General features: G+C 37.0%; 1 protein-coding gene across 5 annotated transcripts in view; it reads right to left on the bottom strand.

Moving 5' to 3' along the window:
- Nucleotides 1–126: 126 nt before the first annotated feature.
- The window catches only part of SF3B1 (splicing factor 3b subunit 1), a 43,808-nt gene continuing 20,880 nt past the window's right edge, over nt 127–23,054 (bottom strand). The window contains exons 1-23 of one of the 5 annotated variants that reach the window (XM_059168511.1): nt 22,504–22,518; nt 20,977–21,032; nt 20,590–20,669; nt 19,260–19,430; nt 14,802–15,039; nt 13,429–13,641; nt 13,058–13,179; nt 11,553–11,750; nt 11,354–11,455; nt 10,621–10,800; nt 9,777–9,863; nt 9,359–9,629; nt 8,947–9,092; nt 8,699–8,845; nt 8,429–8,554; nt 7,691–7,912; nt 7,233–7,415; nt 7,032–7,143; nt 5,398–5,518; nt 4,945–5,076; nt 2,456–2,728; nt 900–1,116; nt 127–612 (exon numbers count right to left, since the gene is read on the bottom strand). In XM_059168511.1, the coding sequence (XP_059024494.1) occupies nt 454–612; nt 900–1,116; nt 2,456–2,728; nt 4,945–5,076; nt 5,398–5,518; nt 7,032–7,143; nt 7,233–7,415; nt 7,691–7,912; nt 8,429–8,554; nt 8,699–8,845; nt 8,947–9,092; nt 9,359–9,629; nt 9,777–9,863; nt 10,621–10,800; nt 11,354–11,455; nt 11,553–11,750; nt 13,058–13,179; nt 13,429–13,641; nt 14,802–15,039; nt 19,260–19,430; nt 20,590–20,646 (3,477 nt within the window). In that variant the 5' untranslated portion in view covers nt 20,647–20,669; nt 20,977–21,032; nt 22,504–22,518 and the 3' untranslated portion in view covers nt 127–453. Of the gene's footprint in view, nt 613–899; nt 1,117–2,455; nt 2,729–4,944; nt 5,077–5,397; nt 5,519–5,913; nt 5,984–7,031; nt 7,144–7,232; nt 7,416–7,690; nt 7,913–8,428; nt 8,555–8,698; nt 8,846–8,946; nt 9,093–9,358; nt 9,630–9,776; nt 9,864–10,620; nt 10,801–11,353; nt 11,456–11,552; nt 11,751–13,057; nt 13,180–13,428; nt 13,642–14,801; nt 15,040–19,259; nt 19,431–20,589; nt 20,670–20,976; nt 22,441–22,503; nt 22,619–23,054 lie in introns of those variants that run through there. The other 4 variants (XM_059168512.1, XM_059168510.1, XR_009352083.1 and 1 more) reach the window with 4 other exon arrangements.

Here is a 23,054-nt window from a genome sequence, read left to right as displayed (position 1 = left end):
ATATTCTGCTAACTACTTTCTATAAACCAGGTAACAGAAAATAAAATTAAGCCACTTATTCTACACAAACCAATACTTCATCAAAGTTCCGCATTTTACAAGTCATGTTCAAAAAACACACACAAGTTAGCATTTTGTACACAAATGTTTATTTCTCAATTAAACATTCCCTTTAAACACAAGGAATGAATTCTAAATTCTCATAAAGATGAATTAAAAATGAAATCCCTCCAGTATAGCGTGTGTAATCACTGTGTTCTTGGTCACTACTGGCGTTTACTGTTTAACATCAAAAACAAAGACGGGTTATTTAAAAATCATGCTACTGATTTCTAGCTCTTCCTCTATGACCAGTTCTACCTGATCTGCAATGTTTAAAAGTTTATATCACCAAATCGAAGCAAGTCTAAGAGGTGAAACAGCTGTGCATTAAACACAACATAAACAATAAAGCTATAAGATATAGTCAAGTTCGTAACGAATATAGGTGTTCTTATCATCATTGTAGATTCTTGGGTAATGTGCTATGAGCGCGTCCTGAGAACCAATGTAGATGGAGTTGTAAATCTTCCAGTACACGTCTCTGACTTTCCGGGCCGGGTGAAACAGACCCTAGAATAATTACAAGTCATATTTTATTTCAGTTTTCAGTAACATACATAACCTTAGCAAAACTAAGCAAAAAGCCCACAAAGATGGATTCCAAATACTTCCCTTTAAAAGGGAAAAAAACCTGACAAATGTACAAAGCTGCAACAAGCAAAGACAAAATGTGATCTCTCCTCCCCCACAAATGTCCTCCCATATGGTACAAAATGCCCTCTTCATAATTAGTAACAGTAACTTAATTCCACTAAATTATTTTCTGCACTGAGTAACCCTTAAAATCGTAACTTTACCTGTAAACAATACTGCAACATTCTACATGGTCCGATAGCAACTCTCAGGCCCTCCAGGGCTCCCATAACCGCCTGAATCACATGTGGAGAGGTCTCAAACACATTGGGCCATACATAGTTCAACAAGTGATTCAGTGAATCTTCACAACCAAATCCATACACCCCGAGTGACATGTGCTGCACCACCGCACTAGCCGTCTGCCTGTGTACAAGGTCCCTGTAACAGGACGGGGGGACAAAAGCTCTTTGTTAAGACACACTGTTAATTTTACAAGTATTTGCCTGCCTTCATTCAGAAATGCAATTTGGGGAGAAGGACCAAAACTTTTTTCAAACATCCCATGTTAACTGCATTTATGTTTATGACAAATCACTGAGTTATTCTACAATTACCCAACTGAGTACAAACATCAGGTAATAAGGCTGTGGGGGGGGATAAAGAACAAGTTCATGCTCTTTGACTTCAAAGGAAATTAACAATACCTTAAAGGTATTAAGAAAACACACTGAATTAACGACTCTATTTCTTATCGTCACTGTAATAACGCTTCATTTATTAGACCTCCTGGCAAAGCAATATTCCTCATTAATAACTTCCCCAAATGAAGTACTGTTTCCTCTCATTTAGTAATTTTCAGTGAGCTGCACCTCAACTTAACAGTACAAAGAATATAATATTTAACTTCAGGGCACACACCTCAAAGGCTGCCTGCGCTACGACAATCAGGCACGCCTCACTGAGGAGTATGAACAACGTGCTTCTAGTTTCCTGGGCCCACGGTGTCCAGACTTTTACAGAGCACGGTTCTTGCTCTGTCTCTGACTTGCATTTATACCTTGTGGTAACTTGTTCAGTCCTAGTAAGTCTCCCTTTCGGAAGGGGATAAATGAGTAACTTTAATCTGTACACAAAAGTAACTGAACTGGCTCCAATTTGAATAGCTTATCTTTCCTGAAAAATAAAGAGCCAAGACAGTCATGCCCACTACCTGGACCCTGACCCTTCCTTTACATTCTTCAGTTACTTTTGTACATAAAGCCCCTCATCAGTCTAGACAGAGGCATCAGGAGTCGGTCCAACAACTCAAGCAGTGCTCGATTAATGGCCGCTCTCTGCACAAGCGGGGGCCTGAAAGGGGAGGGGCATGGCAATGTTCAGAAGTTCAAAAGCCTAACGGAAATCTCTGCTTCACATCCAGTAACATAAAGCTAAACAGATCAGGTCTCTTAGTCACATCAGTAAGTTCATACTTATCACTTCCTCTATATTTGACTTTAATTTTTGAAACAAAAGCTTATCAACTACTACTTTTCAAAATGTATTTGGTCTAAGATATGAAAGGGGGATTAAAAAGATGAGGGGGTACTTGGAAAAGAACATGTGGGGAACCAATATAGCATTTATATTATCTGAACAGTCATGTTCAGTTTCATAAAAATCCACTAATCATAAAAATTTGCTAATTGCCCAATAAACAGGTCATATAATAATTATTCCAGTAAGTTCTAAAGGAAGAATTACAACTACTTTGTTGCATTTAATTTAGGTCACTTACCTATCCATTAAAGCATCTTCAAGCAACGGTGTTACAGCATAAATGTAGTCCTTTCCCATTTCACCGATATATTCAAATAAGAAGGAAAGCGATTTTAACACTCCGTTTTGAACATTCAGCTCAGGAACTCTGTATTCATTCATTAAGGCAGGTAGTACTGTGAAGGGTGAACATGTTTCTGCGACGATAGCTATTGCTACGGTGGTACAAACTCTGTTCTGCCTTTCCTGAACTTTGAGGTTATTTAAAAGTGTAGCCAAAACATCATGAGGGCTGGAAAAAAGCAATGTGTCAACAAACTGTCAGATTAGAAGTCAATTTTTTTTTTTTTTGAAAAGAAGAAAGTGCAAAGGAATATAACTTTATGGTAAATACTAGGAACTTTTACTTATTTTTTAAGATTTCATTTATTTGAGAGAGAGAGAGAGAGAGAGAGAAAGGAGAGCACAGAGGGAGAGGGAAAAGCAGACAGCCCAAAGCAGGGCTTGATTCCAGGACCCTGAGATCATGACCTCAGCTGAAGGCAAGATACTTGAATGACTGAGCGGCCCAAACACCCAAGAACTTCATTTCCATTAAGTATCCTGTGAAGTGGCAACCTTCTCAAGGTCCCCTACACCTCCTTGGGAACTTTGTACTATCACTTTGCTATCACTCAATACACCTTGCTTTGCTGCCTCCCCTGCAAAGTATAAATAGATAGACATTTTAAAAATAAGTAAAAGGGACACCTGGGTAGCTCAGTATGTTAAGTGTTTGGTTCAGGTCATGATCCCGGGGTCCTGGGATTGAGTCCCACACCAGGCTCCTTGCTCAGCGGGGAGCCTGCTTCTCCGGCCTGTTCTGCCTGCTACTACCGCTGCTTGTGCTCTCTCCCTCCCTGACAAATAAACAAATAAAATATTTTTAAAAAAGAATTAAAAATGTATCTCTTAATGAAAAAAATTCAATGGATTCATTATCAAATGTAATTTTTAGTCTTTAGTAAACTTCCTAATATAAAGAAGTTTAATTAAATGATTAGAATGAATGATTCTAGAGTGGTCAAAACACGGCCACTAGAGCTTGGCAGTATCCAACCTGTGGTCTCTCATGCCCCAACATACAAGATCTACTTTCCTTTTCTCATCTTCCCTCCCACGTAACTTTATTACATCTATACGTCTTCAAGCATTTATTTTACCACAAACTTAGAAAGACACGGGAGCTATTTAAAAAAAAAAAAATGCACAAAGGCTGTTCATTGCAAAGATCTTGAATGTGTCACTGCTGAAATAAATTATTACTGCTACCAAAAGAGGGTGATGGTAAAGAGACTGTCTTCTTATTCTTTTATTGTCTGAAAATATTTTCTGTTACTAAGCTACATGTATATATGGTATCTCATTTTCCAAAAAGACTATTTCTTCTAGTTTGATTCTGATGAAGTGGAAGCAAATAACCATAGATTATCTAATAGATATAATTTCAGTTGTTTGTGGATTCATTTTAGAAAATTATTTTTTAAATTTATTTATCTGAGAGAAAGAGAGCAAACGAGCAGCAGGGAGAAGCAGAGGCAGAGGAAGAAGCAGGCTTCCCGCAAAGCAAGGAGCCCAATGCAGGACTCATTCCTAGGATCCTGGGACCATGACCTGAGCCAAAGGTAGATGCTTAACCGACTGAACCACCCAGGCATCCCTAGAAAATTATTTTTAAAACACAAAGCACTGAGGTGCCTGGGTGGCTCAGTTTTAAGTGTCTACTTTCAGCACACGTCTCAGGGTCCGGGTATCAAGACCCATGGCGGGCTCCCTGCTTTTAGCAAGGCGTCTGCTTCTCCCCGCTCTGCCCTTTCCCAGGCTTGTGCTTGCTTACTCTCTCTCTCTCTCTCTCTCTCTCTCTCAAAGTAAGTAAAATCTTAAAAAAAAACAACACACAAGCATTAACATGAGACTTAAATTATGCTGATTGTTTTCTTAAGAACTGGCCATAACATTTTAAACAATATCCTGAAAAAGACCAACAGAAATTTGAAATTACTCCAAAGATGGTACTGTTTTCCTTCTGAAAATATCTGAGGTGTGATTAAATTTTAACTCTCCATCTAAGGGCACCTGGGGGGGCTCAGTCAGCTAAGAATCTGACTCTTGATTTTGGCTCAGGTCATGTCAGGATCCTGAGATCGAGTCCTGCAGTGGGTTCCACACACAGCGCGGGAGTTCACTTAGGACTCTCCCTCTATCCCTTCCCCCTGCTCTTGTTCTCTAAAAACAAATAAATAAATACATCTTTAATTAAAAAGAAAAAAAACCCTAAAACGATTTTAATTCAATCTGAAATTTAAGAAAACATCTCAAAAACTGAAGGTCAGTGGTTAAATGATGTACTTCTCAACTGTATTACTGACACCGTGCCTTTAGATAATGACTACAGAAACAGAAGCTTTTCTAACACTATGGGTTTATGACAAAGTTAAAAATACATACATAAAGGTAAGTAATACTCACCCAATGGCCTTTGCAATGTAGCCAAATGTGTTGACTGTGGCTCTCCGAATAGCTTTTTTGTGAGCTTTTAAGAGCTCCAAAAGCTCAAAGCAAATCCTCATCCATTCTCTCGCAGACACATATTCAGCTCCCCTAATTTAAGAAAAAAGTTACTTTTTTTGGTGGCAACAAGACATTTTTGAAGGTAAACTTACAATTCAGTTCTCAAAACACGATCACCTACTCAGTTTAAGCATTAAATAAAAACATTACTCTTCAAAAAGGATGGTTTAATCTTAAAACCATATTGCCACCTCTCATTACCACCCAAATTGAAATTTCACTGAAAATTTCACTGGATAGTCTTACCATATATAGTTATATTGGCAACATTAAGCAAATCTGCAGTAAATAAAAAGTGGCTAAATGTGAAAACCCATACAGCTCATAAAACTGTTTACATAATCTGCTTACCTGTCAGCAATACGTCCGACAAGATCGATACAATTCTCTTGTACTTTTTCATGCCTGTTCTTTAAGATGGGGGTGAGTCTAGGCAGGAGATCTTTAATTGGTGGGGTCATCTTATGCATACCTATTTAACAAAAGTCAACACACTATCAATAAACATCTGAACTATACCCTTTGTTCATTTCACCTTTTACTCAGCAATATAATATACACGACCAGGCATAAATATAAACTTACAGCTGCCTATGGAAAGATAAAGCTCCCGATTCTGACCAGACTCAGAATTTTTAACTTTTTATTAAAACTTCTGATTATGCATAGAAATGAGAGAAATTAGTGAAGTGATTTAAAGAATGATGGATACTCGGCAACAAAAAAACACTTTTATCTGGTTCTGGAATGTATTTGTACACTCACATTTAAATATGGGGACGGTTTATGTTCCGGCCATACACAACATTATAAGCCAGAGGTAGACATGTAAATTAAAGCAAAATTTTCCAGAAAGGGCCCCCTTACCCTTTAACTGCAAAACAAACAGATCTCCAGTCTCCCTGCAATGCAGGGCATACTTGGATGGTATTTACACCTATGAAGAGAGAAAAAAGGAGGCAGCTGGCAGGGGGCTCTTGCTCTAACTAGAACTGCTTGCTCTGATTCTCTCTCCATTGCTTTCCCCATGTTTCCCTGATTAACAATATGGTTTAAAACTCCCTGCAAACCAGAGCCCCACAGTGGCCAAGTAACTGATTTTTGGCAAACAGCTATCTTCAAGTATAGAAGTCAGGGGTAAATTGGGGATTATATGTAAATGCAATGGTTCAAAGATCTCCTATATTGCATAAAAGACCCTTACGAAATAAACTGAGAGAAACAGTGGCTACCAGAGTCAGCTATTCTGACCTCCTGCTAGGTTATTTTGGCTCTTCTAAACCATACAGAAGTCACTTTCCCAACAGTCACGTCAACTGAAATGAAAGATTAAACAAAAGACACCATTTGTTTGCTTCACCATAACGTCCTAAAATAATAAAATCTCTGCGCTCCATACCCAAGAGCATTTGTAATATACTTGTGTCTTCACTTTGGGTTAGGAAACTGAATGGATAAAGAATTAGACATAAATAAAATGAAACAACAACTTGAAAAACTCACTTTTCTCCCTGGTTAGGTTCCTGGAACATGACAGCAAACAGAAAAACCTGCCATAATCATGTACTAATTCAAGGTTAAAGAAATATATAATATTTTGTCCTGAAACTCAAACTTCAGCATTGTCTCCTCTCACTCCCTGAATACATTTCAGGTGAGATACTATTTTTATTAGGAAATCTCTATTCCAACTTCAAAGTTTCTTAAGTTCTAATTCTAACTATTCCCACCTCTCTTACAGGTCCTAACCTTGTCCTCTTTTCTCTTTTCGCTTTTTAAAGTACAATATAAATGAGTTTAAACAATTAAGACTTCTGGGACATCCCAACTTCACTATAATTTTGAAGTAAAACAAAATATCAGAAACCATTATTCAACTCCTAAATACGATTCTGTATTTTACTTTTAACAAAAACACACTAACAAAAAAACGAAGTTAGAGGAACAGAACAAAAAAATTCTTACATGACCAGCAAATTCCATACCTATTACATTTACAATGGCCTTCAGTGCTCCAAGAATGCTGCCCAATACTTCAGGGTACTCTTCACCCAAATATTCATACAAAACAACGCCCAAGTGCCCCATCAATTTTTCCTGTAATAAAAAATAATAATAATATTAAAATGTTACTATTCACATGAAACTATCTGGTGAAGAAGTAAGACTCTCACACAAAAGTTTACCTCTTGACAAGTCTTCATGACAACAGCAGTTCGAGAGATCAGGTCAGCTGCCTGTTGCCTAACTTTTGCCGATTTGTTATTTAAACGCCACAAAACTGTACCACAGATCTGAGGCAAGTAAGGTTTGACTCGTTTGCCTAGAGCATTGACCACTGTGCCAAAGCCATTCAACATTACTGAGTCCTAAGAAAAGAAAATGGAAGTTAAATTTTAGAACTACGCTGAGAACTAGAAGTCAATTTGTGACTGACTAGTTTAAAAATGCTAGTACTGTTTTAACAAAATGAAATCTAAAGATTTAAAGTAGAAGAGTATTCCGTAGAAAATTGAAATGAGACCAAGAGCATTTTAAAAATTTTAAACTCAATTACTTTTTAGTAATAATTATTTGTTTGAAAACTAATGTGTTTTACAAACATGAATGCAGCAATCTGCCATTATATAATTTGTAATAATACCTCTGTAGTCTGCTCCTGGAATGCATAAAGAATGCCATCAATCAGCTGTTCTTCAAGTTTATGATCAATATCTGCGGCTCCCAAGTTGCCCATAATCTTCTCAATTGTCTCCATCACCATTTTTCTGTACTGTTCAGCTTCATCTTTCAGATCATCCACAATCCTAGATATAATTTCTGCCGCACCTACTTTGTTTGCCAACTCCACGGTAGTATCAACTAACTAGAAAGGAAGGAAAAAAGAACCCCTTAGATATATTCAGGTTAGCAAGCATGCTGAGAACAGTTAACTCCTGTTTGAAAAACCTTAAAAAGAAAAGTGACCCAAAAAAACACCACAACTGTGGGTATATGTCAAAGTGATTTAAGTAAGACTGTAGTCATGTTTTTACCTAGACAGGTTCAGCATTTCGTTCAACTAGACAAAGACATTAATTCCTGGTTGGGAATTGATCATAGCATGCAAAATCAAAATGGAAATTAACTGGCTAACTAAAATTCATTTCCTTTCACAATCAAGCACATACTGTGAGGTAACCAGGGCAAAAAATAATATGTAACATTTATTTGAACTGACTTAAAAATTAGCGGAAAGAATTTTTGAAAATATTCTTTTTTGAAGTAGGCTCCACAACCAAAGTGGGGCTTGAACTCACAACCCTGAGATCAAGAGCCACGGGCTCCACGGACTGAGAGAGCCAGGAATACCTTGAAAATATTTTTTACAATGAAGGTTTACCTGACGGTAATTTCTTCTATCCAAAGCCATTCTGTGTTGCCAGAAGTGTTTAAAAAAGGGCGGAAGAATCTCTGTTTTGATGTAGTTTGCTTCTACACCATCTGTTCCACAACACTGCTTAACTACCTAAAAGGTTAAAAAATAATAGTAAAACTGGCCTGGCTTAACACACAACAGTTATTTTTTTTAACGTGCTTTAACATTCTCTTTGAACCATAAAACACATCCAACTTGATTAACAAATCTGGGATAAAAATTTGTAACAATTACCTTCAGCACAATTTTCTTCATTTCTTCATCAGGAGACTGAAATTCTCGAATGAGGATCAGCATCACTTCTCTGGTATAGTAGTTGGCATATTCTGCATCCATAAGAGGAATGAGATACCCAATAGCTTTTAAGAAAGCAGCCAGACCCTATTTTAAAATAAAAAGTTTGCATACTTAATAAATTAAAGTTCCCTTAACCTCAATGAGTAGAAATCAAATGAAAAATAAAATCTATCTGGTGAACCCACCTTTCCTCTGTGTTGGCGGATACCCTTCCACAGAGGCTTTAACACAGAATCAAAAGACTCAATACCATACGGAGTTGCGGCTTCAGCCAAGGCAGCAATGGCCAAAGCACTAATTGTCCGAACTTTCTGTTGCTCATCCACAAGACCTAGAAAACCAAACACAGGTTGTAACTAAGTGACATTTCCTAATTTTCACAACCTCACCATTGTGTCAAACTGAAGAATCTGTTCACATCGGACAAAATGAGGCAAAGCCAGGACGAACCACAGCCTACAAGCAGATAATGTTACAATTCCTATTATAAATTATATTGTGTTGATATAGTTAAAGCCCTTCCATTTATCCCTCCAAATCAGTAAGCCAAATTCAGGACACTTGTCTTATAAAAGACAAAGTTATGTTACAACTTACCATGCTCAATGATTTCGACTAGACTTCTGAGATGTGGCAAGATGGCACAGCCCATAAGAATAGCGATCTGCTGAACAATCTTAATACCAGTGTGTCTTGCTTGCCAGGACTTCTTGCTTTTACACACAGCTTTTAAGAAGGGCAACAATGAAGGAATGCCCAGGGCAGAGGCTACAACAGCAAAAGCTCTAGCTGTTGTGTTACGGACATACTCATCCATGTTATCAATATCAGGTCTCATGGTAGAGATCATAGTAGCCAGACCAGCAGCCTAAAAAGTCAAGAAATAAGGACAGTCATAAGCTGATAACATTAACCCTTAACTTTTTTTTTTTTTTTTAACCCTTAACTCTTTATATAATCAAATAATTCCATCAATGAAGACAAACTTTCTTCTCTAGAAATACAATGTAAATACCTTTGCCAAATTAGAAATAATCTCTCGACCTTCCACTCTGGCATAGTAATCTTCATCAATCAACAATGGTTCAATGACCACAAGGATCTGAAAAAGAAAAAGAGCTACATTTTTACACCAATTACTAATGCCATACTCCTGTAACAAAATTATATACATATAGAAAAAATGTATTATAGGCCATTTATGTAATTTAAACACACAAGTGTACAAAACATGTTTTACTAGGAAACATGTAATTATGGACTGTATTAATCAAGGGATGAATTAAAAATTGTAACTATGCAAGTTCAAGATATACAAAGACAAATATTAAGATAAAAACTGGGGAGAACTATTAATCACACAGATTAACAGTCAACATTTTAGAAGATAGTAACTTATACATCAATCTCCATTTTACAATTCTAAGCCATTATTACCACTAGCAGAAAGATGGATCCTTAATGCTAAACGGCGTGCTACCAACACACATCTTTTCTCATCCTAATGTTATACCAATAAAAGCAAATGAAAAAATATGAATACAGGAATCCATTGTAAAAATGACAAAAAGTTCCTTCTATATATATATATATATATATATACACATACTTGTATATGTGTAATGTACGCATATGCAAAGAAAAGGGTCTCAGGACATGTAAATTTAATACTGGTTAACTCAATGTCTTGCAACGGGCTGAAATTTCCCTTTATACTATGAATGGATGCCTCGGCTATTATTATGTTTTCAGAATTTTTTAAATTTCACAAATACAATAAGCTGATTTTAAAAATCCACGAATTCCCTTTATATTAAAAAATATTCAACCAGCAGAAACACTACTTGAGGAGAACAAACCTTGTGCACATATGGTCGAACTAAGTCATCAAGTTTGTATAATATTCGATCAATAACTTTCACAAGTAAATGACGCTCTTGATCCTCAAGTGTAGGAGACATCAGGAGAGGAAGAATCTGATTAAACAAAGGACCAGCTCCAAATTCACGAGCTTTATCAGTAATCTGACGCAATGCAGCCTGGGGAAGAAAGGGAAGAGTAAAAGTTGTAATCCTTTATACTGAAGCGTTCTGAACAACAAATTACTCCATGATTTTCTTTAACTTAATATTTTTAGTGTAAACTTCAGAGCCATCTTACACAGAGTAGTATGAGTACATTCCCATCAAATTACTCTGAACTCCTGTGACAGAAGTTCAATGTTTTCAGTTAATTCAAAAAAGCGTAATAATTTAGTACGATAATGGAGCCACAGGGTATAATATAAAACTCCTCGATTTCCACTAAAGCAATGCCCATTTTCAGATTACATGGTATTATGTAATTCCTCACATAATTCCACTAATTACCTTAGTGTCTTCAGCATGTTTTAAAGGCCCTGAGAACAAAAAGGAGAATCTCATTTTTCAACATCCTTATTAGCATAAATTGTTTGATTAAAAAGCTAAATCCCTCATACTACACACCTTTCTTTCTCTTACACTTTGCCCTTGGTAAAGATGAAAAGATTAATTACAGATTTCTAAACATAAAATTACAGAGAACCTGATGACTTAGTGAACTGGTATTTACCTTTCTCATTGGAGGTGTTCCATTCTTAATTTTTAAAAGCAGTTTCATTATTTTTCTCTCTTTTTGCTCTTCTGGACTAAGTGTTGATTCATCAACATCAACCTAAGAGTAAACAGAGAAAATGTAAAGGTAGATTAAGATATTGCAATTTGAAGTCCTAAGTAAAAAGTAGTATTTTAGTTCTGCTATTACCACTCACCAAAAGTTTATCAAAGTACTGAATATCATCGGGTTTTAAAAATGGAAGATTTCCAGATGGTTGGTCATTAACGCTTTTCATCGTCCTATCTTCAGTTTGCATGTGGAAACCAGTCATGCCACCCAAAGGTGTTGGAGTTGCTGTCAGCTTCCGAGCTGGAGTTCGAATAGGAACATAACCAGCTGGAGGGGGAAGTACCTAGTACAGTTAAAAGACAGTTTAGGATTTTCTTGACTTTATAAAGTTTCATTATTTTACATAAGAACACAATAAGTAATATTTACACTAAGTATCCTACAGTTTATTAGCTAGACACTTCTTGCTTGGAAGCAAGAATAAACACTGATCCCATCTTTGGGCTCTTATGTTTAAAATCTGTATGACAACCATTCATATTTCTGACCTAATTGAAATATAAATTAACAATGTTAGGAATGTCAGAAAATGAGATACCTAAAGCAGGCTTACAATATTCTGATCACTTTCAAACATTAACCTATATAAACAAGCTGATGAGCCGACAGGCCATAAATGGAAGTAAGTTCACAAAGTGCAAACAGACCGTTAATTTTAATTAAATGAAAAACCATTAGAATAAATCTCTGCACTTTTTTAAAAAAGGAATATTAATATTTAAGTTGAACAAAAATGCCTTAAGTGTATAAAACTAAATGCATAAAAACCAAAAGTAAAATATTTACCAAAGCCCTATAAAATACACCATTTGATTAAACCAAAAACTTCTCCTAAGTTTCACGAAGATTTTTCTCTCCTACTGATACTGAGAAAATCATGACTGCAGCTGAGTAGACATTTAGGCAGTCAACAGTAAGTTGTAGAACATCTATTTCCATAGCATTATGCGAAGGCTATAAAATTCATGCACACTTAAAACACTCTAATATAAATCTAACAAGGTGAAAAACAGACAAATACAAACTTAAAAAGCAGCAGGCACTGGCAACATAAGGCTCTGGAAAGGCCATCTAGATGTCTTACGTTCCAGTTACACGACCACAGGCTACCTTTAGACCAGCAAATGGTTCCTGAGCCCCGGGTACTTCAAAAATTTTGTAATTTAAAATAAACTTCAAGCTGCTATGGTAAAGAGAATATCCTTTGTGCTTATCTGCAATCCAGAACTTAAGTACACAAAATCTTGTGAGGCACAAAGTAAGACTGTGACCAAGTGTGAGCTTCAATCTCCAACAGTTGATGAACTAAGGCCTCAAGCTATTCCACATGAAGGCAGCAGTAAGCAAAGTACAGTCCTAGAAGTCCTTGTAATTTCTCACCTTCCAAAAGTAATAAAAGCTTCATGTCATTCATTTTTTTCATCTCTCATTACTTTTTGGAACTGAAATATACTTGGAAATAGCTAAAAGAATGGAACAGCAGTAGTAAATCTGGGCAAGGCCAATACAAACTTGACCAATCAATTTCTTCAAAAAACATTTAAATGAAGTCCACATCCTAAATATCACCAAACCGATACTTGTTATTACCTTGTATCCTTCTGGAAACATAGCATCTAATTCCTCATCAGAAAGTGGGCGATTTCTCTCATCAATTTCTCTTTCCCACCGCCAAGCCTGAAGCTGTTCAGGAGTCATACTCATTATGTGACCTACCAAAAGAGCAAATTTCCATTACAATCTATAGTGCATGTCTTTATCATTACATAGGCCCTTGGGATATAAGACAGTTAATATCAATTATAATTTTAATTGCTTCATATTATAAAATCAAACCAAAACTTTTTAATCCAGTTATTCTTGCTAAAAGTAGGCATTAATAGCAAACAGAATACCTAAGAGGAAAAAAATTCAAAATACTTCCGGGGGAAAAAAATTATTTCCAATGGGAGATTATCTACCTGGAGTAGGGGTAGCCATGTTCATGGCTGGTGTGCCAATTGGTGTCTTTCCAGGGGTCAGAACAGGAGTGCTTCCACCCATCTGACTGGCTGGTGTTTCATCCCAACGTGACTTTCTTTTACTGGCTCCAGGAGTTGGTGTTTCACCAATTGAATCTCCACCTCGATCTGTTCGAGGGGTCTCAGCCCATCCACTACCATGTCCAGGAGTATCTTTAAAACAACAAAAAAGAGGAAATAAATACATTTTAACTACTGTTAAAAAATTACTGTTTATTCTCAAAAAGCTAACATATTAAAACTAGTCAAGTTCAAAAATAGGATATCCTTAAAATTGAGACCCATTTAAAGTTTAAATTTTCATTTCATATTTATCCTTCTACATTATTTTTTGTTTCTTTCCCACTAATTACAAAAACACAGTAATCACTGAGGAGTAGAAAACACCACAGTATTTTTTTAACCAGGCACAAAGGCCCAACCCAGAAACAGCCACTTTGTGCATCCTGAGCTACTTCTGATTTCTCTATACAGTTGAGATTATGCCCCATGTCCAATTCTAAACTGCTTCTTTCCTATGTTAAGCCCTCTCACATATCATTAGAAATCCTTTATAAAATTTTAGTGTAACAGATGTACTATTAAGTCTTAACTTCTGGGGCGCCTGGGTGGCTCAGTGGGTTAAAGCCTCTGCCTTCAGCTCAGGTCATGATCCCAGGGTCCTGGGATCGAGCCCCACGTGGGGCTCTTTGCTCAGCGGGGAGCCTGCTTCCTCCTCTCTCTCTCTCTCTGCCTGCCTCTCTGCCTACTTGTGATCTCTGTCAAATAAATAAATAAAAGCTTTAAAAATAATAATAATAATAATAAATAAATAAATAAATAAATCTTAACTTCTCACAGCTACTCTCACGAAAAATTAATAAAACATAGCTTAAAACAGTTTACACAAAAAACCACCAAGAGATTTGGGCAAATTTTTATAGACAGAAAATAGAACAGAGGTTCCCAGGGGCTGGGAAGAGGAGGGAATGGGGAGTTATCATTTAATGGGTATAGAGTTTCTGTTCAGGACGATGAAAAAGTTCTAGAAATGAACAGTGTGGTGTGATGGCTGCACAACACTACGACTGTACTTTACACCACTGAACGCTACACTTAAAATGGCTAAAATGGTACATTGTATGTTTTCAAGAAGGGAAAAGAATTGAGGCATATGATCTCCTTAGTTCTTTATCCCCAAAGCGACTGATTATTTGCCTTTCTAACCCAGGACTAGAGATGTGAACAGATTTCCTCCTATAAACATATCATACACTCATTCAAGTCAGTATCTCACCCAAACACAAACCACACCAAGATTCCAACAGAAGTACCTCTTTCTGTTTTGGGGGTCTCATCCCATCTGTTTTTACGAGCACTGGAAGTTGCGCCTCCATGGCCTGGTGTTGCATGGCCAGGTGTGTCCCCACGCCCCGGAGTAGCAGCTCCCGCTGGTGTGTGACTAGGTGTAGGATCCCATATTTTTGAGCCAGGGGTCGCTCCAGGAGTCTCACTTCCCTTTGCACGACCTGGTGTCTCATCCCATCTTAAGGAAGGGGTATGTCCAGGGGTCTTAACAAAGCAAAAGACACTTGATTTCATATACCTACACAGCCACACAAAAATTACTAGAAAATTTCTACCAAAAAAATTGCAAACAAATGTTTTAGTCTTATTCTGTATAAATGAGAGTAAATTGTCCTGCTTAAGAGATACCTTCTTCATAGCAAATATGTCTGACTAAAAACAATGTAAAAATAATCTGAAGCAGTAAAAAAGCCCTACCTTTAAAAAAAAAATGTATTTGGGTATAAGCCTTGGCTATATCATTAGTAGCTCCGTAACTCTGAGAAAATCACTAAACCTTCTCTATCTAGATCTGAGATCAAAAATGTCAACTTTAGGGGCGCCTGGGTGGCTCAGTGGGTTAAGCCTCTACCTTCGGCTCAGGTCATGATCCCAGGGGCCTGGGATCGTGTCCCGCATAGGGCTCTCTGCTCAGCAGGGAGCCTGCTTCTCCTCATCTCTCTCTCTGTCTGTCTCTCTGCCTATTTGTGATCTCTCTGTCAAATAAATAAATAAAATCTTTAAAAAAAAAAAAATGTCAACTTTAAATTACAGCACTATTTCCCAAATTGTGCTTAGAGACATATTATCTATGAGTTTTCACTAAGATACTATTTTAGTGTTTCTGTTCAATTTCTTGTGTGTTTAATTAATCTAAGTATGTTTTGGATCACCTGGGTAATCGTCATATAACTAGATATTGTCAGAGAACTTCAAACCCTGAGGTTTACAGTCACATCTGTGCTATTCTCGAACTGATGCTGACAGGACTAGTGAAAAAACCATCAGAAGTAGAGTGAAGTAATCAAAGCTCTCCCATTATCGTTCGAATGGAGACAAGGAGTAGGTGATGCAAGGCATCCGACAGCCCGTGGTAACAACTTGCACAGTGCAGACAATACAGTATCAAAGCAGCAGGTGCTTCAGTGTTAGGCAAACAAAATTTGTATTTTAAGACGCTGCAGTATTCCACAGGTTTTGTAATACACTTTTTTAATTTAAAATTGGATGCTCTATCCAACACAAGAATTCCATTTAGCTTTATACTTGCAAACTGCATAAATACCACAACAAATTGAAGGCTCAATTTTTTTTTTTTTTTTTTTTTTTTTTTTTATTAAGAAGATTCTATGTATCATTCAGAGCTGAGAAATTTTCAATTAGGTGAGTGAAACAGATAAATTGCTCAAAATTTCCTATTTGGCAACTGCTTCTCCTGCTGATCCGGTAGGAAATAAACTCTTCGTACTATCCACTGTAACTCCCACAGTCCTGATTTAGGGTGGAGCTGTGTTAAACGAGCACAATGAAAGAAAACAGCATCTGAAACTCTACAGTTTTATAAGACAAATTCTCGTGTCTAGTTTTCATGAGCATACAAATAACAGCACAAGTTTCTCTTTCCCAGTTTTTAAAATTAGCATTGTCAATTACATAATTAAATTTAATAATAATTAGGGGTGCCTGGGTGGCTCTGGTCACGATCCTAGGGTTCTGGGAGCGAGGCCCTACGTCAGGCTCCCTGCTTAGCAGGCAAATCTGCTTCTCCTTCTGCCCCTGCTTGTGCACTCTTGCTCTCTTGAATCAATAAATCTTTAAAACAAATAATAAATTGAATAATAACATATTCTAGAGAACCAAATCTTCTCACATATCAGCAAGCAAATGGGAACTCCTCAAGGTCTACCTTAAACTCAAGTGTGAGGAAATTATTAGGTTTATTATATCCCAATTCTGGGTTTGGGAAAATACTGCCATGGTGTGTAAATAAATCTGCAGTAATCTTATACTAAAACAGTGACCTTAGGAGGTGCCTGGCTGGCTCAGGTGGAAGAGCATACAACTCCTGATGTCAGGGTCATGAATTTTGAGCCCCACACTGGGTACAGAGATTACTGAAGTAAATAAACTTAAAAAAAAATTATTGACGGGGGTGGCTCAGTGGGTTAAAGCCTCTGCCTTCAGCTCGGGTCATGATCCCAGGGTCCTGGGATTGAGCTCAGCGGGGAGCCTGCTTCCTCCTCTCTCTCTGCCTGCTTCTCTGTCTACTTGTGATCTCCGTCTGTCAAATAAATAAAATCTTTGGGAAAAAAAAAATAAGTGATTAAGACTAGGGCGGGGGAGACAGAGGTAATAAAAAGAGGTTAGATTCCGAATATATTTAAAGGTGGGGCCAAAAAAATTTATTTATGGATAGAATTTGGGACAAGAGAGTAACTACTGGATGACACCGACATGACTCTAAGGATCTGGCTCACACCAACAGACATGGAAACAGGGCGGAAAGGGTAAGTGAAAGAAACACTCGTTCTGAAATGTCTATTAAACATCGAAATCAAAGTGTCAAGTCCAGGAACTCAGGACATGTAGGGGATAGATTTGTACATTTGGGAGCGTCTTACAGAGATGGTATATGTAGACAGGAATGAGATCTTATGGAATGCATTTAGATGGAAAAGAGGTCCAAGGACTGAGCACTAGAAAACCCCCAAGTTAAAGGAAGCTGAGGAAGATCCAGCAAACAAGACTGAGGAATAGGAGTCAGTGAGGAAAGTATGAGGAGGACAGGAGAGACTGAAGTCCAGAACCTAAGAAAAGGGAATCAAGTAATGGTCAATGCCACTGATAAATGATAGAATCTATGATGTTATGATACAGGATATGAGGACTGAGACCTGATCTCCAAATTTACGAGGAGGTCAAGTGACTTTGACAAGAGATGTTTTGGTGGAGTGGCATAAGCAGAGACTGCAGCTTTAGACAACTCATTCAAAGCACTCTGTGGTGAAGAGCCAGAAATGCGGTGGTCCCTGGAAGGGGATGTGAGGATCAAGGGATGGTGTCCTGTAGTGTTTTGTTCTTTAAAGAGAAAAATGGGTACAAAGTGTTTGCTGATAATAACCTGGAGTACAGAGAAAAAACTGACGTTACACAAAGTCTCTGAGTAGTAACGGGATGGGGATGGGAAATAGTATGTAAAGTTGTTGTTCAACCTGCACTTAGAACTCAGAAATAAAGGAGTAAATGAGAACAGACATAGGCATATTGGTCAGTTTCATAGTGGGAACAGTTTAAGGTTTTTTATTATTTCTACTTTGGAAAGGAAAAACAGGAAACAAATTCAACTAAAAAGCTCTCAAGGAGAGGGGCGCCTGGGTGGCTCAGTGGGTTAAAGCCTCTGCCTTCGGCCCAGGTCATGATCTCAGGGTCCTGGGATGGAGCCCCGCATTGGGCTCTCTGCTCAGCAGGGAGCCTGCTTTCTCCTCTCTCTCTGCCTGCCTCTCTGCCTACTTGTGATTTCTGTCAAATGAATAAATAAAATCTTTAAAAAAAAAAAAAAGCTCTCAAGGAAATATTCTTCTTCTGAAATTTTCTCTGGGGCTAGAGGGGATAGAGAAGTACTGCTTAATGATTACTGTTTGCTCAAGGTAATGAAAAACTTTCAAAATTAGTGGAGATAGTTATACAACTTTGTGAGTGTAATTAATGCCACCAAACTGTACACTGTAAAATGGTTAAAATGGCATTTTGTTATTATTTTACAATTTTGAAAAAGTTTAAACAAATAAAACCATAAAAACAATCCCCAAACATGTTCTCTAAGAAAACGAACTGACTAAGGTAATGCGGTAGCCCTACCCACGTGGCACCAGTGGTCAGGTGGTTCAATTATCCATCTCGAAAATGAAGATCACTATACTGTACTCAACCTCCACAATGTGACATATTGAAGTATCTATTTTAATACTCCAGAAGGGACGTTCCTTTATTCCAGGTTATGGACTGAACTGTGTCTTCCCCCCAAAAAACTTATGTTGAAGCCCTTAACCACCAATGTCATTTTATCTAGAAATTAGGCTTTTAGTGAGGTAATCTGGTTAAATGAGGTCCTAAGGTTAGGGCCATAACCTGACAGCACTGGTGTCCTTTGGAGAGACATGAGACCTCGCTTACTCTCTTCATGCACACACAGAGAAAAGGCCACGTAAGGACACAGCAAGAAGGCAACCTTCTACAAGCCAAAGGGTACTCTAACCAGACATCAACCTTGTTGGCACCTTGATATTGACTTCAAGCCTCCAGAACTGTGAAAAAAATCAATGTCTATTGTTTGAGCCACCTGGTCTGTGTTAACTTGATGTCAACAAGAGTAGGCTAACACACTCCATGTGGGACAGAAAATCCAAAAATAGTAACAATCGTCATTAAAAATAAAAATAAATTACCTCTGCTTGATCCCAACTTGACAGCTTTTTGGGAGTGGCACCAGGAGTCTGATCGGCTGTTTGATCCCAACGCCGTTTTCGTTTTGAGGGAGGCTGAGACGCTGCTGCTCCATTGACAACTTTTAGTTCTCCAGCTTTAGCTTTTTCTGCTAGCTGCTGCCTAATTTCTCTCTAAAAATATTTCAACAGGCATTGAGTATCTCCAAAACCTTTTAAACATATTTTCATATAATCAGCAGTCATTCAATTTAATGTCATTGTCTTCGCTTGTTCTGCTTTCTATGCTACTGGGAGTCCCACCTGATTTCCCTTTCCTTTCTGTATTTCTAGTTCTATAGTGTCTTTCTGAACAGAAGATGAGCACCTCTGGAATTTGTAACACAGAGCACCCTACTTTAAAAATAGTGAAGTAAAATCTTAAAGAGTAACGCTTTCATTGAAGAAATTTCATTTAAAATTTACATATGTAACAGTTCAGACTATGTAGTAAGATAGAAAAGTGGCTAAAAGCAGAAACTTAAAAATTATAACTACGTAAATCATATACAATGTAGTTGTAACAAATGTACATTTAATTTACCCCATGATTTTTAATAAGGTTCCATTACCGCACTTATTCCATGTAACACATTACATATTTGTAATAATGTTATGGAGGCTTACTATTAAAACAAAATGGAGGGGTGCCTGGGTGGCTCAGTGGCTCAAGCCTCTGCCCTTCGGCTCAGGTCATGATCCCAGGGTCCTGAGATTGAGCCTCATATCGGGCTCTCTGCTCAACAGGGAGCCTGCCTCCTCCTCTCTCTCTGCCTGCCTCTCTGCCTACTTGTGATCTGTCTGTCAAATAAATAAAAATCTTTAAAAAAAAAAAGGAGCTATCACCGCAGGTCAGTAAGAATCCTTCAGAATTCTCTACCCATATCCAAACTGAATCTTATGGAAGATTTTAGAAGCTTTTCAAGGAATGATTTAACTATATGACTTTTCCCTCAGCCATCTGTTTCAGACACACACCACCAATCCTCCCCCCAGATATAACCACAAGATAAATGTCTGTGTATAGCTACACATATATTTACATGTATGTGTACACACCCAGACATACAGCCAAAGGGCCAAGGACTAGAAAAGGACATAGAAGTATGAAAAGTTTAATTTGGGAGGAGAAAGAATTTTGGGTAAGGGTTCTTTCTCAATTTAATTTTTATTAATACTATTAAAAATATTACTTGTGCAACAAATAAAAAGGAAACATAAAAGTCTCTCAATCTGAAATTTCTTTTTACATTCTTTCACAACCACCAAAATAAAAAAAATCACGCTCACACACCTCTTCTTTAGTTAAATGCTGTTCTCGCATTACATCCATGTAAGTCCTAGCGTTCATTTTAGGATCAGGGGTCTTCCCTCCTGCAGAAAAGAACAGCAACAGGACAAGAGTACAATAAATAAAAGATAATTAGGTTAAAATGATTTATCTGCCCTGCTCTAATGTTATGTTATTGCATAATCATTTAATTTATTTTTTGATGGAAAGCTTTAATAATTATACATCTTACTTTTTATTGAGTTTGCTGATCAATTTAACCTGTTTGAACACAAACATATCTACAGCAGTTTAAAACAAATATTTTAATGCATATAAAAACAAAATGACAGCACAGTTTAGAGTCTTCAGAAGTGATGGGTTCCTGGGTTGCTAATCCGGAATACGTACACTTTCGTGCCTTTGTCTCCATCAGCAGTTCTGACTTCAAGCAGCAGAATAGAAGCCTAGAAAATTATCTCTTTACCATTAGTAACACTTTGGAAAGATATTTATATTCAAAACATTACCTGTTGCAAGCTGTTAAAATCCTGACTACAAATAACTATATCTAGAGAAGTTCTCCATATAACGTTCTAAAACAGTTGCAGTTTAGAAAATCTGACTTTTAAAATACACCTATCATCTTACTCTGATGTCATGTTACTAAAAAGGGCTTCATTCTTTTTAAGTTTCGTTGACCCAAAAACATTTTTATTTTCTTAGAAAGTATAAATTACAATCGGAAACATATTACTTGAAATATATTACTTCTACCAGTTATTATGTTGCACACAGAAGAAAAGTGGTGTACAAAGAGATGTGTTAGTCTCTTGGTTCAAGTTTCAGCATTTGCTTTCAAACTTCAAAATATCTTAAAGAAGCCCAAACAGTATATAACAAGATTCACAGAGGCACACTATGTTTTAGAAATGTGATAATTAGCTATACCAGTAGTATAGCATCACAATTTAGGAAAAAATAATAAAATTCCAAGACATTTCCTATGCTGAAGATCATGCCCAATTGATAGTGTCATTCTTTCTGACACTAGCTCTGATAAGACTTCCTTTGGAATACTTTTTCACCATAATCTAGAGAGGATGTGTTGAACTGCACCCTTAAGAATGCAGACAGGACTGGCATATAGCAGTACTGCTGTAGGAAAGAAATTAAGGACAGTTAGTATGGGCCTGTGAATTCTGACATACATGTTTAAATCAATTACAATTATGCAAGTAAAAAAAGAATATCCCTACTAATTCATGCAGGCTGAAAGTCTAATTTGTAAACCTGCAGCAGAATCTAATTCTAAGAAACAGGCACCTAATTTTGTTTTTGAAACTCACCTGAGGAAAGCTTCCATCAGGCTCACTATGCCCCTTGTGCTGACCTGCACACTAAAATTAGCAAAACAGACTCCACTATTAAAAATATCAAAGTCTTTGTATACATACTTTTGTTTTAACTTTAAGTATGCTTAGAGCAAAGTAGGTGCATTTACTAAACTATATTTAGAGCAATATGAGGGGAGCTCTAATGTGAGAAACAGTTTCTCAAAAGTAACAAGCCCAAAAGTCTAGGATTTGGAATGAAAACTTTCAATAGTTTGAAAGTATTTTGAGCAGAAAAACACATTTGTTCCAAGTATAGAAAGCGTACCCAAAACAAAAGTAAAAGAAAAACCTTTAACCCTTTGCGTTTCTATGGCATTGGCTCATTATTTTCTTGTCCTTCTACCTGGAAAGAAAACTTGCATTATAAAGATGAAGAATATGGCATCTGTGACTTCAACCAAATCTATATACATATCTATAATAAGGGGGATTTTAAAAAAGAAAAGCAAATTCATAAGCATGCCAAAAAAAATCAAAGGGCTAAAGACAACTTAAGACAAATAAATTCCTGAAAACTTATAGAAAAGTGGGAAAGAATTACCATCTGCAAAAGGATCAAGACGCTCTGGGGATATTATCATGGTCCTCCTGTGCTTTTTGTATTCATCTTCCCGGTCAGCAATCTTTGGAGGTCGGTGCTCAGCGAATGGATCATACTGAAAAGAGGCAGGCTTCATTTAACAACCACTTTATTAAATAGCCAAAGAGAGTATGTAAAAACCAGAACATGAGAAGACATGTAAAAATGTTTAATAAACACCTACTAATGAAAGAATTATCTTCTATCATTTCAGAATAAATATTAACATGAAAAAATAAGACAGAGGGAAATGAGACAATATGCATGTCCACATCGTTCAACTCTTCACGAAATGATTTCCTTTTTTTTTTAAATGAAATGATTACCTTAACAAAATAAATCAGGCTATTACTTCTAATCCTCCCAATCAACTCTCATCAAGACATTCCAACAACTTGATTTCTAAACTATGTGAGCTTCCATGGGAATTGAGACATTCAGTTTTCCTTAGCTGAATAAACTCTGGTTTTAATTTTTAAAAAGGGGCAGGAGGGGAGAAGAACAAAAGGAAA

Source organism: Mustela lutreola, chromosome 3 (assembly GCF_030435805.1).
Source record: "Mustela lutreola isolate mMusLut2 chromosome 3, mMusLut2.pri, whole genome shotgun sequence".
NCBI lineage: Eukaryota > Metazoa > Chordata > Mammalia > Carnivora > Mustelidae > Mustela > Mustela lutreola.
This window is presented reverse-complemented; position numbering and strand designations above follow the sequence as displayed.